The sequence below is a fragment of the Thrips palmi genome, unplaced genomic scaffold (genome assembly GCF_012932325.1).
Source record: "Thrips palmi isolate BJ-2018 unplaced genomic scaffold, TpBJ-2018v1 HiC_scaffold_15, whole genome shotgun sequence".
NCBI lineage: Eukaryota > Metazoa > Arthropoda > Insecta > Thysanoptera > Thripidae > Thrips > Thrips palmi.
Genome location: NW_023144624.1, coordinates 12,066,080 through 12,079,626, shown reverse-complemented (window position 1 = coordinate 12,079,626; position 13,547 = coordinate 12,066,080). Strand labels below are relative to the sequence as shown.

Below are 13,547 nucleotides of genomic sequence, written 5' to 3'. Positions count from 1 at the left end.
CACTGGCATAACCGTGGACAACGTGCCAACGCTCGTGTGTGCGAGTGTGTGTGTCAGAGAGAGTGAGAGACAGAGACAGAGAGAGAGAGAGAGAGAGAGAGAGAGAGAGAGAGAGAGAGAGAGAGAGAGAGAGCGCTTGTCACTCGTTGGCCGAGACTGTAAAGGGAGGCAGGTGCGCCTCTTCTGCTCCGTGCATAAAAGTTCTAAAAAAAAACCTAATCCAAATTGTCGAAAAAAAGAGGCCACCTTTCACAACACATCGCACTTTTCTCCCCTTTTTTCCCGGCCCACTCCGGGCCCCCTGGCTTCCAGCGAGTCCAAACAAAAGCGCGCCGCACCGCCCCGTCATGAAATTTGCAGCCAGCGGACTGATTCCGAAGAGAAGTCGTTTCGTGGCCCGCCGTCTCTGTCGCACACGTGGACGGCGTGCGAGTCGCGCCGTGGCGCCGTGGCGGTGCGAGAGAGGCAGAGCGACGGCCCTTCGGAATGGCTCGGCCGGCTGCCTCTGTGCGGGGATTATCCTAGTCGGCCGGGCCGGACTCGGCGCCGGACTCATTCCTGGACGCGCCCCTCGAGGCCCCCAGCGAGGCCCCTGGGCTGGCGGGGCTGGCGGGGCTGGAGCGGGGCGCGGCGGAGCAGCATGCCTGCCATGAGAAGCTGCCGGACGCATCAAATTTTCACGGCAGCTCCAAAAGGTTCTCGCTGCGCGCTGGCCCGGCCTCAGGCTCGGCCTCACAGGTGGCGCTCCACCCCGGGCCTCCACCCCGTCCGCGCACCCCGACGACACACGCCGCCCTTGGCCTTCTCCGGGCTTCCCTTTGTGCCCCCGCGACGCCATCCAGCACCTCGCCGACGACGACGACGGCGAGGACGCGCACGTGCTGCTCAAAGTGCGCGCCGCCACCGAGCATTCAACACGTGGGTCTCGGTGACGCGCAAGGCCGCCAACAAGGCCGCGCTATCAGCTGACGTCCGACGGGGGGCGGGGCGGGGCGGGGCGGGGCGGCCGATACCGAGAAAGTAATGGCAGCCGATGGCGATTGGCGGGGCCGCGCCGCCGCGCCGCCACAACGTCGCAGCCAGATTAAGCCTTCTCCGCCGATCGGCGCCGGAAGCACGACAACAAGTCCGTCACCGCGGCGCTGCGGCGCACGACGCCGTCCTCGAGCACCGCGGCGACGTCACCGACGTCGCCGACGTCACCGTTGCGCGGCCGGGGGCGTCTTCGCCTTATCGCGGCGGGCGCGGTTCCTGCGGAAGCGGCGGCTTGGCCAAATTCCTTTACTGCGCCGATGGAGCTTGTCGACAGCGGTGCAGCGCGGCGCGGCCACAGGATGCAGCTCGTCCACGTCGATCAACCGAATTTGCGAATCGCGATTACGAGTGCTACACTGTAGGCCCTACACTGTTGCGAACAGCGCCGCGGTGACCGCTGCATGCGGAGCGAGCCTCGCCGTGACCCTTCCTTTTGGGTGGCCACGACGTGGACGGGGACGTGGACGGGGAGCACTATCGGCGAGGGGCCTGGCCGGCCGACGATGCACCGCCAAGGCGATCTCCGACGTGGACGCCGAGCGATAACCCCGGCCAGCCCAGCGAATCCGCCCCGTCGTCGCTGTCTCTCTCGCAACCCTACGGGACGCCCCGTGAGTGCGACGCAGACAGCGCTGGGGATCGCGCTGGCGGCCGGCCCGGCCCGGCACGTGTGGCTCGGCTCGGCCGCCGACCGTCGGCGACCTCCCTTCGGCCCGCGCGGCTCCGGGTCGACAAATAACGAGACCTCCCAATTGCGGCGGTATTTTCCGATTCCGCCCTCGGCCACTCGGCCCGGCAGGCCCACGCCGATCTATCTCTCTCTCTCTCGCCCCGGCGGCCCAGCAAGGCGTGCGATGGAGAGAGAGAGGCACCCCGCTTGGATGCAGTCCGCTGCCGCGCTCCGCTGCCGCGGCGAGAATATTGAAGGGGCGAAGGAGAAAATAAATCCCGGGAAAACATGTAGACGCCGCGACCGCCGCGCGTGCAGAGCGGCAGAGCGCGATGCGGCGCGATGCCGAACCGCTCTGTCTCTCTCGCACCCTGACGGCGACGTCCGTGAGTGCGAGCGAGACGGAGCGCCGCTGCGTCCAAGAGGAAGGGCGGGAAGGGCGCGCCAACGGGAGCCAAAACGCTTTTGATTTATCGAGGGTCCCGCTGGGTCAACGTCGACGGGAAAGGCGCGGCCCCCTTTGACGGGCACGCCACGCCACGCCGCGCCACGCCACGCAAGCACGGGTACTTCCCTACCCCCGACCCGCCGCCGCGAAACCAATCACATTTTTCACTCGGCGAGGCGCGGGGCGAGGCGGGTACACGCGCCAGCCGGCAACAAGTTCACCGAAAGGGTAGAAAGGAAAAGGGAGGGGAGGGAGAAAGAAAGGGGGAAATGGGGGGGGGGACTTCCCCGTGGGAAGTGCTCGGAGGTGGAACGTGTCCTTGAAGCGTGCGGCGTAAAAGTGCGGAGCAAACGCAAGGGGCGGGGCGGGGCGTGGCGGGGCGGGGCGGGCCGGGGCGGGGCGGGCCGGGGCGGGGCGGGCCGGGGCGGTCTCAGACTTCCTTTCCTCTTTCTCTGGGCGAATCGCGTGCAGCATGCAGCAGCGTGGTGAGTCTCGGTCTCGGCCTCTGGTCCACACGCCGCCCTCGTTCAGGGAATTTCAGAGTTCGGCGAGTTTTGCCGATTGAACCCGAGATGGAGCCCAATTTACGACCCGAGCAGGTCTGGTTTACGCCGAGCCTACACGGATCTCGACTTTCTGCCCTTGACGTTAAAACTTACCCAACCTCGTCCGAGAATAGGACTCCATTTTCACAGTGCTGTCGTCGAAATTCACCTTCGAAAGTCTACTCGGTGCTGGCCGCCCCGCCGGACCCCCCGCACGCACTGCCCGCCCTGCCCGGCGCCAAGTCCGGCCCCGCCCCTCCCTGCCTCCGCCCCGGCCTGCGCCCTCCGCCACGCGGACGGCCTTGGGCTCGGGGACTCGAGGGCGCTCTCCGCGATCCCTGCCTTATCTCGCCCGGGGCCGCGCGGGGGTCCTGGCGTTCCGAGGATTCTGGGTTCAAATCCCGGCTCGGCCTTCCTTTCTTTCCCGGGGGGGGGGGAGGAGGAGGAAGGGAGGGGAGTGCCAGCCTGCCTCGCCCAGCAGGCTGATTCCGAGCGGGAGGTCTCTCTCTCGCTCTCATGGGGCGTCCCCTGTATGAGCGACAGAGACAGACCGACGGAACTGCCCCCTCGGAATGAGCCCCCAGCCAGGCCTGGGCACGTGGCTGCATCTCAAGCAGCGGCCGCTTCCGCCGGGCTGCGTCCGGGGCGACGCCGTGGCGAGTCGAACGACGGCGACCTCGGATGCGGCCCCGTTGAACGCCGGCCAGGCACAACACTGTGAGTCACCGCAGCGCGACGCCACGGCACGGCGACGCCCCTCCCTCCACAGGTGTCGAACGCGACGGCGCCAAGGCTGCGCTCCGGAACGCACTCCGCCTGTCTCACTCGCTTTTTCTCTTAACAGTTTTTCTTCCGGCTGACTCACTCACTCGGGCACAGGCGCGCACTGCACCAGCAGCAGCTCGGTTCCGGAAAAAGATCCATCGTGCTGTCTCTCTCGCACTCGTGGGGCGTTGCGCTGGGGCGCGAGAGAGACAGAGCGACGCCGGCATGCGCCTGCAGCGATCGGTGTTTAGCGCGAGGGAGTCCGCCGGGCGTGGTATCACTGCGGTCGGGCTGAAGCCGAACAGCTGACGTGGCGGCGCCTTCGGGCCTTCGGGCCTTCGGGTGCAGCGGTCCAAACGACGAACGGAAGCGGCTGACTTGGCTCGTTACGCGGAATACCCGGTAGCGATACCGTCACGCGGCCGCGGTGGGTGTGGTGGGCGCGGTCGCACCTCCAACCCAAGTCGAACACAAGTCACCGGACTGGCTGGCGGGCGCAAGCCATCCGCGAGGCAGAGGCGCAGCCAGCGAGGCTCCACACAGTCGTGGGCAAACCGAGTGTTAAACACTCCACGGGCGCACGCGGCGTCGGGTCGCAGCCTCGCTTGCTCGGTGCGGTGATCACTCACGCCGTCGCGGCACGCCGCGCCACGCCGCACCGCGACCGCAGCGCCAAGGCAGTGCAGTGCCTGGCAATTAGCCGCGTGTTCCGCCATCGAATAATTCCGCCTTGCCGTAGATAGGCAGGCGGCAGTCCCTTGGCGATACGGTACCCGCACGCTCCGTCTCTCTCGCACTCGCGGGCGGCGTGCGGCGGCGCGTGCGGGTGCGAGGGAGACGGACGACGGTCGGGACTGCAGGGCGCTGTGCGCCGCCGCGGCGCCTCCAGTGCGGCTCGCGGAAGGAGAAGGAGACCCGAAGCCTCTAGCCGGCGCGAGGCGCGAGGAGCCGAAGGTCTGGGCAAAAGGCGCTCTGTCTTCGTCGCACGCAGGAAACGGTCTTGCCGCGCCGATTCGGCTCACCGTATCGGCTCGGCGGTCGCCTTGGAAGCACCCCAAGTGTGTGCGCGGCGCTCGCGCGGTGTGTGTACGCCAGTGCGCTGACGGTGGCGGAGGTGGTGTGTCCTCTCCGCGAGTTTGCGAGTGCCCGTTGGGCAGCGTGAGGCGGACGTGCAGCGAACCCCCACCCCCACACCGCAAGCAGTCCTCCACTGCCGCATCCTTCTCCTCGTGCTTCGCTCGGTCCTCGCTGCCTCGCTATTTCAGCGGCGAATATTTAGCCGCGGCGGCTGCGATCGCCAAACCAGAGTCACTCCCTCCGTGTCTACGTCCGTCCGCGAGGCCGCGGAGCGCGGACACCATGACGCACGAACTGAAACCTCATTCCGCTCGGTTCTTCTCCTTCTATTGTGTTATATTTTTTACTGTCTCGTCGCTTTTGTCTCTCCCTTTTCTCTCTACCCGGTTTACCCGTTTCCAACCCCGGGCCCGCACGGAAAAAAAAAGTTTGTTGTGGCAGCAAACATTTTAGTTGATTTTCGGACAGCTAACTTCTGTTCGCCGAAACAACAAACATAATTAGTTGTATCGATCATAGGTAGTCTTCGTCAAAGTAACTGGGTGGTTGGCTGGCTTCACTCACAGGATCTGTTCTGGCTGCGCTCTCCCTACGCTGGTCCAGGAATAAATCCCTGGCTTCACGCGACGCATGCCTCTTGTTCACCCGACAGAATTATTTTCTTTTGAGGTATCACAGTCAAAGTGTTGTCCCTGATAATTGGTTCTGATTCTTGTGACCAAAAAGTTTGCTTTTCCAGTGATCCACTATCAGTTTGTGGCAACTAATGTGATTGTTAACACAGCAATTTTATTTGTTTTGAAGTAACTTAAATTTTTGCTCAGTCAATAAAATAATAGTTTTTAGCAGCTGCTGGCTTTTTTTTTCCACTATTATTGACGAGCAGTTAAACCGGCATGGGAGTCGATACATCAATTACACGGCATGTATTAAAAACAACACAAATTAATTTTTTGTTTTTGTATTTATTGGTTTCATTTGGTGGAAACAAACTGACAGAAATATCACAATTACACAATACTACACAACAGGAACTATCAACAGTCAATACTTCACATTATCACAGTCTATGCTTTAAAGAAACATACTTAACTCCGAGAATATTGGAGTGAGCAAATAATGGATGAGGATCATACATGGCACTTGGTTCTATGCAAGACCATCTTTGAGATTTGCAAACTGGAAACGCATGAACAGGTTCACTGTATCCAAGATTTAAAAAATAACAGAATACAAAGAGAACAGTTTCCTCATGCACAAGAATGTAACAAAGTTCACCAAAAACTGGGCCATGCTCATTAGCATTAACCAAAAGTACCATGCCAGGCTTGTACAATGTTCCTTTTATATTGACCCATTTTAAAGACAGCAACTGGCTATCTAAAAACAATTGTGGCAATGAACGATCAAATAATTCAAAATTGTCCAAATCCGACACAGAAACCAACTCACTTGGCCCAAATTCTACTTTGGGAAGAATAGATTGCTTGGACATAAAACGATAGCACAGAGACAGTTGGTGACGCATAGAAAAGGTGAGGGTTGGATTCACACGTGATGATGTAGTATGAGCTGGCACTGTAATGTCTTTATGTTTGGCCTCAAATCTGGCAACTGCCATTGATTGAATTGGGCCACAATTTTCAAGGACACGAGCATAGTGCAAAAAATTATGCATTTTAGGCTTGAGTGTGTCCCCTGTTATTTTGACATACATTGTGTTGAACTCTTCAACAATCACTCGCAATGACTTAGGTTGAGAAATAGATACAGACTTGGACTGACAAATGTCTAACAGTTCCCGCAACTTTAAATACAGCTTCCAGTATGGATCATTTGGAGGCACTAAATCCCCGATAAGAATTCCCAATATTTTTATGAACAACAAAGTTTCGGAACCCGACAATTTCAATTTATCAGATGACAGAGACTTTTCAGTAATTTCAGGAACACGATTAGTTTCACATGGACCATAATCAAAGAGATTCAAACGGTCATTTAAAATGTCAAGAGTGAAGTAATTAGGAATACAATGGTTCAATAGATGACGTAATACATTGTGGCAAGCACCTTCAGCCAGATCATGAAAACTGTCTACAGCTAAATTTGAGGTGACATGAAAAGATGGAACTTTGTTAAATACACTTTCATACTTTAAGCCAGTAAGAGATACATCATTTGTGATTAGGTCAGCATTGTATGACTCTAAAGTTCTTAAAGTACTAGGATCTTCAACGCTTTGATAGTGCATAGTATTTCTATGACTCTTACAAAACCTACAGCAGTGATTTGCAGTGAAACACTCAGTAAATCCCAACAATGAGTTAAGACCCTTATTGTCACCAAGGAGCAGACCAGTGACAAAGAAGACTCTCTGAAGGCCATGCTCAGTGGAAACTAATATACCTTCTTTTTCTAAGAAAGTCAATTCTGCAATTAATGGATCAAAAATTTTGTCATCACCAAACATTTTCCTATAACAGGATTTGTACAACAGGGCTAATATTATATTGTCTAAAGTTGATTGACACTCTTCAGGTAAAAATGGCAAAGAGGTGTAACAAGCACCAAGAGACTTAGAATGAGACCCTAAAGCATTATTATACTGACAGTCATCAATAAATACAAACAATGGTAACACAATATCGTCAGCAGAATAACCAGATTTCTTCGATTTCCACAAAGGGCATTGCATAAAATTGTCAATGGTTTTATCATTAGATTCTAAAGAAGCAATGTGTGATTGCACTGATGAAAATGCATCTGGAAGCTCAAGAATACATTTTAGCACTGCTCTCAAAGGGACACTGTGAACATAATGATAAAGTTTTTTGAAAACAGTTCCACCTCTGGTACGTTTTGATTCATTAGTAGAGCCAACTTCATGCGGCACAGGTAGAATTAAAGATCCACATCTGGCAAAATACAAGTTACGTTTATAATCAGTGGATAAATGTAACATGCAGTTTTTCACAAGGTCAAAACTTTTTGAAATCTCATTCAAGTTATTCTGAGTTCCACTAAAATCATTGAGAGTTTGCACAACCTGAGGTTTAAGATAATCGCAACATTTAGAAAGAAGACACATGACATCTTCCACAATACCTTGAATGTGATTCCGAGGTAGACTGGATTTTCTATAAAGTCTAGCCACAAACTCGTCAGAAAAGGATTTAATAGTGCTTGCAAACTCTGCATTACCAAGAACATTGCTTTCTATTGCTTTTCCATCAAAATTGCTTTCTTCAGAACCTTGTGCTCCAGCAGCAAGTTCACTTTCACCAGAAGCCTCAGCACTTTCACAACTATCTTTTGACTCATCTGACTCTAAAGTATCACTACTAATACCATCAACAGAGCAACGCGATAAATGTTTATACAATGCATCAAAAGTGGAAAAGGGTCGCCCACAACCCGACTTACATATAAATCTAGAATAGATTTTACGAGTATGAGCAACTCTCATATGAGTTTGCAAGTGAGCTAATGGAAATCTCACAGTGCAAACTGGACATGTAATTTTATCAAGATTAAACATGATGATTTGAAGCAAACTAAATAAATACAGGTATTTATGAACTGAACAATGAGTTTACTTACACCCAAGGGTACAAACAAAATAACAAAAAACCATAAGGAGAATTAACAGGACAATAAGTTAAGTAACTTACACCCAAGTATACAAACAAAATAGCAAAAACAGAACAATAAGTTAAGTAACTTACACCCAAGTATACAAACAAAATAGCAAAACAACCACAATGATAATTAACTATCATTTACCACAGATTTCCATTCTTTGACATAAGCAGCAAGATAAGATTTCAGGCCCACACTACCCTTGTAATCATTTGGAGTGTTGATGTTATAAACACATTGCTGAATAAGAAGCCAAAGGTGCCGGCTTTCCACAGGATATGAGCAGTTAAGGACAAAAAATATTTTAAACAGAGAGTCCACAGCTTGAATTGGATTGGGACATTCCCAAATTAAGTTGTCAAGTACTATGATTGATTGGCGAATCCTCGCAGCTGGACCAACAAGTACTACAAAGGGTTGAAGTGTGAAACCATACTTGACGAGTACTCTGTTTCGCTCTTTAAGAACTCCTTTGAGCTTCCCAATCTCCTAAAAAAAGAAAAAATACAAAAGCATGAGACAATGAAGTAAACATGAAGTATATAGAACAAAACATTGAACAAAAGTACAAAGACAAAAATAAGAATTAACACTTACATCAATGCGAAGCAGAAAGGATTCCTGCACTTCTTGACTGCTTGGACGCCACACTAAAGTTGCCTGCTTTTCTGTCCCTTTTGATTTCGATTGCTTCTTAGATTTTGTTTTTTTTTGGTTGTATCAACAACAGTTGTCTTATGAGTCCTTGGTTTAAAGATAGAAGCCAAATGGCACAAAATTTCAACACACGCAGAATCTGAAAAAAAGAGGAAAATAATTAGAATGTGCTTTACCAACATGGCAAATATTTAACTTAAAAAAAAAAAATCAACAATGTGCACTCACCACTTTCTTCATCAACCTCACTCAAAAATTCAGAGTCTTTCTCTTGTATCAGATTCTTAACATAATTTAGGAATAAAGGCCAGTGTGTGTCCACATGGTATACAAGTTCTGGATGGTCAGCATTAAAGTCTTCGATGAGCTGAAATTACAAGGATAAAATAAAATCAATGCTCAGCACAGTTCAGTAAAATAAAATCTTATAAATAATATGAAGTCAATAGAATACTTACCAACTCATGTCCAATCTCCTTCTTAAGAGCAGGGAAGTCAGTAATGATAGCACCAATAGAAGAGCATCGTCTAAACAGAAGTTTTCTTACTTGGAAAGAATTATTCCATTTGGACAGCACATCAGTCCATGGAGAGTCATGTTCTTTGAGCCACAGAATGTTATCATCAGATAATTCACTATCACTTACTGGAAAAAAAAAAGATATGTTACTGACTGCACAGCCATAAGTTTGCAAACACATGAAAGCATTACTTGAAACTCACAAAGATCCTCATCACTGTCTAACTCTGCTTCAAGTGTGGCCTTGCTGATGAGAGCCACATCAATATACGTGCGCCTATTGTTGTAGAACTTGTGTTTAAGTCTTCCACTCACAATCTTTCTTCGTTTCTTTTCTTCCAATTCAAACCATGTATGCTAAAACAACAGACATAAGATGCTACAGTACAACAGCCAAATCAAATGTTAGAATGAAAGTGTGCTGACATATCGTACCTCAGCTTCTAACGGGAAAAGCTCCACGATTTGATGAGCAAGTTCTTCGAACCGAGCTTTGCCAATTCTGGAACAAAAGCAACATGAAATGTGACAAACCACTATACGATACAGAAAAACAAACACAAGATAAGACAAAAGAACCTTTGCCACAACTGACCTTTTGTCAAAATCCAACTTAGTTTCCCCAGTTACCACTCGAGTGGAAAGAATGTCTCGAAATGTGTCGTTGAGTTTCCCATGTAAATTGTAATACGCCAAAACAGAGTGGCCCTCAGGCGTTGATTTCAACCGCTCATGAACTTCCTGAAAAGTTAGAAGCCGTTAATTGTGAACTGACATGAAATGCACACCAAACACAAACTAAAATATTCACACAACTCACATTAATTGATGGTTCATCTTCTTTCAGGGATAGTTTAGTCCAAGACACTGGAGAAGTTGAAGACTGCAACAACAAACAATTGAAGTGAACAAACTGGACATAACCCAGATCAGCATTGACAGATTTCCAGAAACTAACCTTTTGAGCTGGACGCTTTGAGGCCCGCTTGATGGGCGTAACTGGATCTTTCTCAGGCTGGCCTGGCTGGCTCCCTTTCCACTCAGTCCACTTGAACTTAAAGCATTCTCTGGGGCCTGCCTTGGGCAAAAGGCGATTGATGGTTTCGTCCGTAAGAAATGCCAAATGATTCACAGAGAAGTCTTCGTCTGCAAAGAGAGCATACGATTCACATGATGTACTGAGCTTCAAAATGAATCAACAACAGCGATAGTATTTCAATCGTGGTTCATGAAACTAGGCACAACGGCAGTGAAACATCCGCACGCTCAAGCTAACCTCAAATTGTAGGTTAACCCATGGACATGTAATGAAATTGAAACATCCAAAGATGTCCGCCGTTCAGAAAAACGAAAGAAAACTAATCCAAGCATTTAAATCAACACTCAAGCTGAAGAATCAACCCTAAATAAACTTACAAGAAAAAAGAAAGAAAATGGCCTAAACACCGGCCGCCGAGTAGCTGCCAAGTCGGAACTCACCGATGAAACGCTGGATGGTGGGTGCGTCCAAGCCCCACGACAACAGAAGAGCGGCGACACTTTCCTCATTTTCCGCTGACCCTGACGCACGATCCATTTCGGTGACAAGAAAGACATTTTTGAGTAATCGCAACCTTTATATCCCATGCTGGACAAACAAAGATACACAGACTGCGAGAACGGAAGTCACCGGCCGCCGCAGCCACCTCGATTGCACTCGGGCAGAGAACGGCGGAAACGTCGTGTGAAACAAGGGAGGGCGGTGGAAGGGCGCGAAAGTTTGTCACCTCCGCGAAACATGCGCGTTAGAGGCAAATCATGTGTGACAGCGCCATTTCTTGCTGTATTCACCAAAGTTGATGTTATGAGAACCCAAAGAGCACTTGTTTCTCGCACGATATTATTCCCCCTGGCAAAGCGATTCAGTTCGCTGTGATAACGAACACGATCTGCTCCAACAACGCCATTTTCATCGCCTTTGTGACAAAGTGAGGTTTGCTGGACTAACGAAGTAAAGTCATGGGGACAACACTTATTATCATTGTATCAGTCATCATAGAGGTTAAGACAACAAACGGGTTAGGTTATCCCAAAATCAACTAACACGTTTGCTGACGCAGCAAATTTTTTGCTGTCACAACCAACCTTTTTTTTTCCGTGCGCGACAGCGACGGCGCCCTCGTCGGTAAGAGGATAAGAATTGGGGGGGGGGGGCACAGGTAAGTGGTGCCGCTCTGCCGCTCCGTCGCTCCAGTTCAGATATATTTTCATCGGAGAGCCCGGAGTCCTCCTGCACGGGGTAGATCGGAAAAGTCGTTTCTGGAACGAAGAAACGGCTTTTCTTTGGATGTTCACAAAATTGACAAAATTGGGCGCGAGTAAAGAGTACGCAAGAAGGGCAGTACGCAATCGAGTGTACTCGAATTACTTGGAACGCGGGAGATTCAGACCGACCGCCACCCCACACCCCCGCAGGCTGGCGACGCATCCTGGAATTGCGTGGGCAGATTCCCGCGCAAACCACCTTTGGCATTCGACGTATGTGTTTGCGTGCTTTCATGTGTGTTCATGTGTGTGTGTTGTGTGTGTGTGTGTGTGTGTGTGTGTGCACCACCGAGGGCTTGTTCTTGCAGGCAGCCTTGGAGCCGGCCAACCCCACCCCGGCCGTGGGGAGCCATACCTTGCAATCATCCAAGCAGCAACGCCTTGCCCCCCCTCTCCCCCCCCTGGACCGGGCGGGCCGTGGCCGTGGCCGAGGCCTGGGCGCGTCGAGGGTTGCTGCGTGGCAGCGCAGCCAAGGCACCAAGGCCGCGGGCAGGTACGGCGGCGGGGCGTGTTCGGCCTCGGCCGGTGTTTCTTGTCTGCGGCCGAGCCGAACCGAACCGCGGCCAGGCAGTCGGGCCGAGCGCCCGGAGAGTAAAGCCGTGGATGGGGCCCCCAAGGGCCGCCGGGGAGGGCGGGGACGGGGCGCCACTACACCGCAAAGGGTCCAAGTTCGGGGAGGAGGACGCCCTGCAGGTAGGCAGCGCTGAGACACGCGAGCGCGGCGGGTTGCCTATCGCGCGCCATGCAGGCGCTCTGGCTCAGGGGATGCACGGACAGGCATCACCATCACCATCGCCGTTAGGCCTCTACAGTAGTTTCATACACGCAAAACATTACGAAGTTTTTACTTCGCCAGCGGGGTATGTATGCGGGTCGCGAAAGCAGAAGATTTTCCTCGTAAGGTCCAAACTAGTTTGCGTAGTTCATAGAGCGAACGCAAACACTGCGACCGCAACAGGTGGCGGCTGAAGGGAGCAGCGCGGCGTCGTCCTCCACACCGCAGGGACCGCAGGGCGGACGGCAAACAAAAATCTGCTCTGCTGAAAGGCGTCGGGTCGCCTCGTTATTTTCGAGAAGGGAGACGCGCAGCACGCAGCGCGGCGGAGCCCGAACCCGACACGTCTCCGCAAGGGCCTGCCGACCTGAATAAGCGATCAGCGCGATTGGTTTTGGTTTGCATTCCATCTTCGGGATGAAATTTGATGTCCCTCTCTCCCGTCGTCCTCGCCGAGGCGTTGCCGTCGCGCGGCAGTGTTGCTACCCGGCGCAACCCTCCCCTCCCCTCCCACCCTCACCGCGTTCGCGATCGACAGCAATTAGTATGCTGTTTTGGTGACGCACAGCGCGCAAGGCACAGCGCAGGCCGCGCCGGACACTGCGGCCCTCGCTGCGTCGCGGCGTCCACGGGTCGCTAAGCGCCAGAGGGAGCTAGGGGCGGCATAGGAAAGGGGACTCACCGCTTGGTGCTCCTGGTGGCAGAGGCGGCAGTGGCACGGCCGGCGCATCCGCAGCGGGGGCGGCGGCGGCGGCACGGCGGGGGGCAGCGGCGACGACAGCTCCAGCGAGTCGGAGGAGCTGGTGTTGTGGTGCGCGCCGCTGCCGCCGCTTCCCGACCCGGAGCTGGCGGCGGAGCCCCTCTGCGAGGACGGCGTCGGCCCCAGGAAGTCGTCCAGCAGGTAGAAGCTCTGCGGAGGCGGCTGCGGCGCGGCGGACGACGCCGGCGTGCGGAGCAGCGCGCCGAGGCTGCGCCAGCGCCGCTGCTGCCCGGGGGCGGACGGCGGCGGCGGCTGCGGCGGCTGCGGGGGCGGCGCCGCGTCCTGCTGGCGCCGCGGCCACCACACCGTAGGGCTGAGCAGCGACGCGGACTTCTTGACCAGCACGTCGCGC

The 13,547-nt window shown here is 53.0% G+C and overlaps 2 protein-coding genes across 2 annotated transcripts; both read right to left on the bottom strand.

Annotated features, from left to right (window-relative positions):
- Nucleotides 1-5,600: 5,600 nt before the first annotated feature.
- Nucleotides 5,601-8,078, bottom strand: LOC117641236. The gene has a single exon (XM_034378391.1). It carries the CDS (start codon nucleotides 8,076-8,078, stop codon nucleotides 5,601-5,603), a length of 2,478 nt encoding a protein of 825 aa, XP_034234282.1.
- Nucleotides 8,079-8,281: 203 nt separating this feature from the next.
- On the bottom strand, nucleotides 8,282-11,470 carry LOC117641235. The gene is made up of 11 exons (XM_034378390.1): nucleotides 10,836-11,470; nucleotides 10,315-10,502; nucleotides 10,177-10,239; nucleotides 9,952-10,097; nucleotides 9,792-9,858; nucleotides 9,560-9,713; nucleotides 9,295-9,482; nucleotides 9,065-9,203; nucleotides 8,831-8,975; nucleotides 8,729-8,771; nucleotides 8,282-8,668 (listed from the first exon to the last, which is right to left on the bottom strand). Exons 1-11 carry the CDS (start codon nucleotides 10,930-10,932, stop codon nucleotides 8,309-8,311), a joined length of 1,590 nt encoding a protein of 529 aa, XP_034234281.1. The 5' UTR covers nucleotides 10,933-11,470; the 3' UTR covers nucleotides 8,282-8,308.
- Nucleotides 11,471-13,547: the final 2,077 nt, after the last annotated feature.

Excerpts from the sequence above, each read along its gene's own strand:
- LOC117641236 (XM_034378391.1), bottom strand. The coding sequence starts at position 8,078 with ATGTTTAATCTTGATAAAATTACATGTCCAGTTTGCACTGTGAGATTT.
- LOC117641235 (XM_034378390.1), bottom strand. The coding sequence starts at position 10,932 with ATGGATCGTGCGTCAGGGTCAGCGGAAAATGAGGAAAGTGTCGCCGCT. Across the intron at positions 10,098-10,176 it reads AAGATGAACCATCAATTAAT|GAAGTTCATGAGCGGTTGAA; the intron begins GTGAGTTGTGTG and ends CTAACTTTTCAG. Across the intron at positions 9,204-9,294 it reads AGGAGATTGGACATGAGTTG|CTCATCGAAGACTTTAATGC; the intron begins GTAAGTATTCTA and ends TTGTAATTTCAG.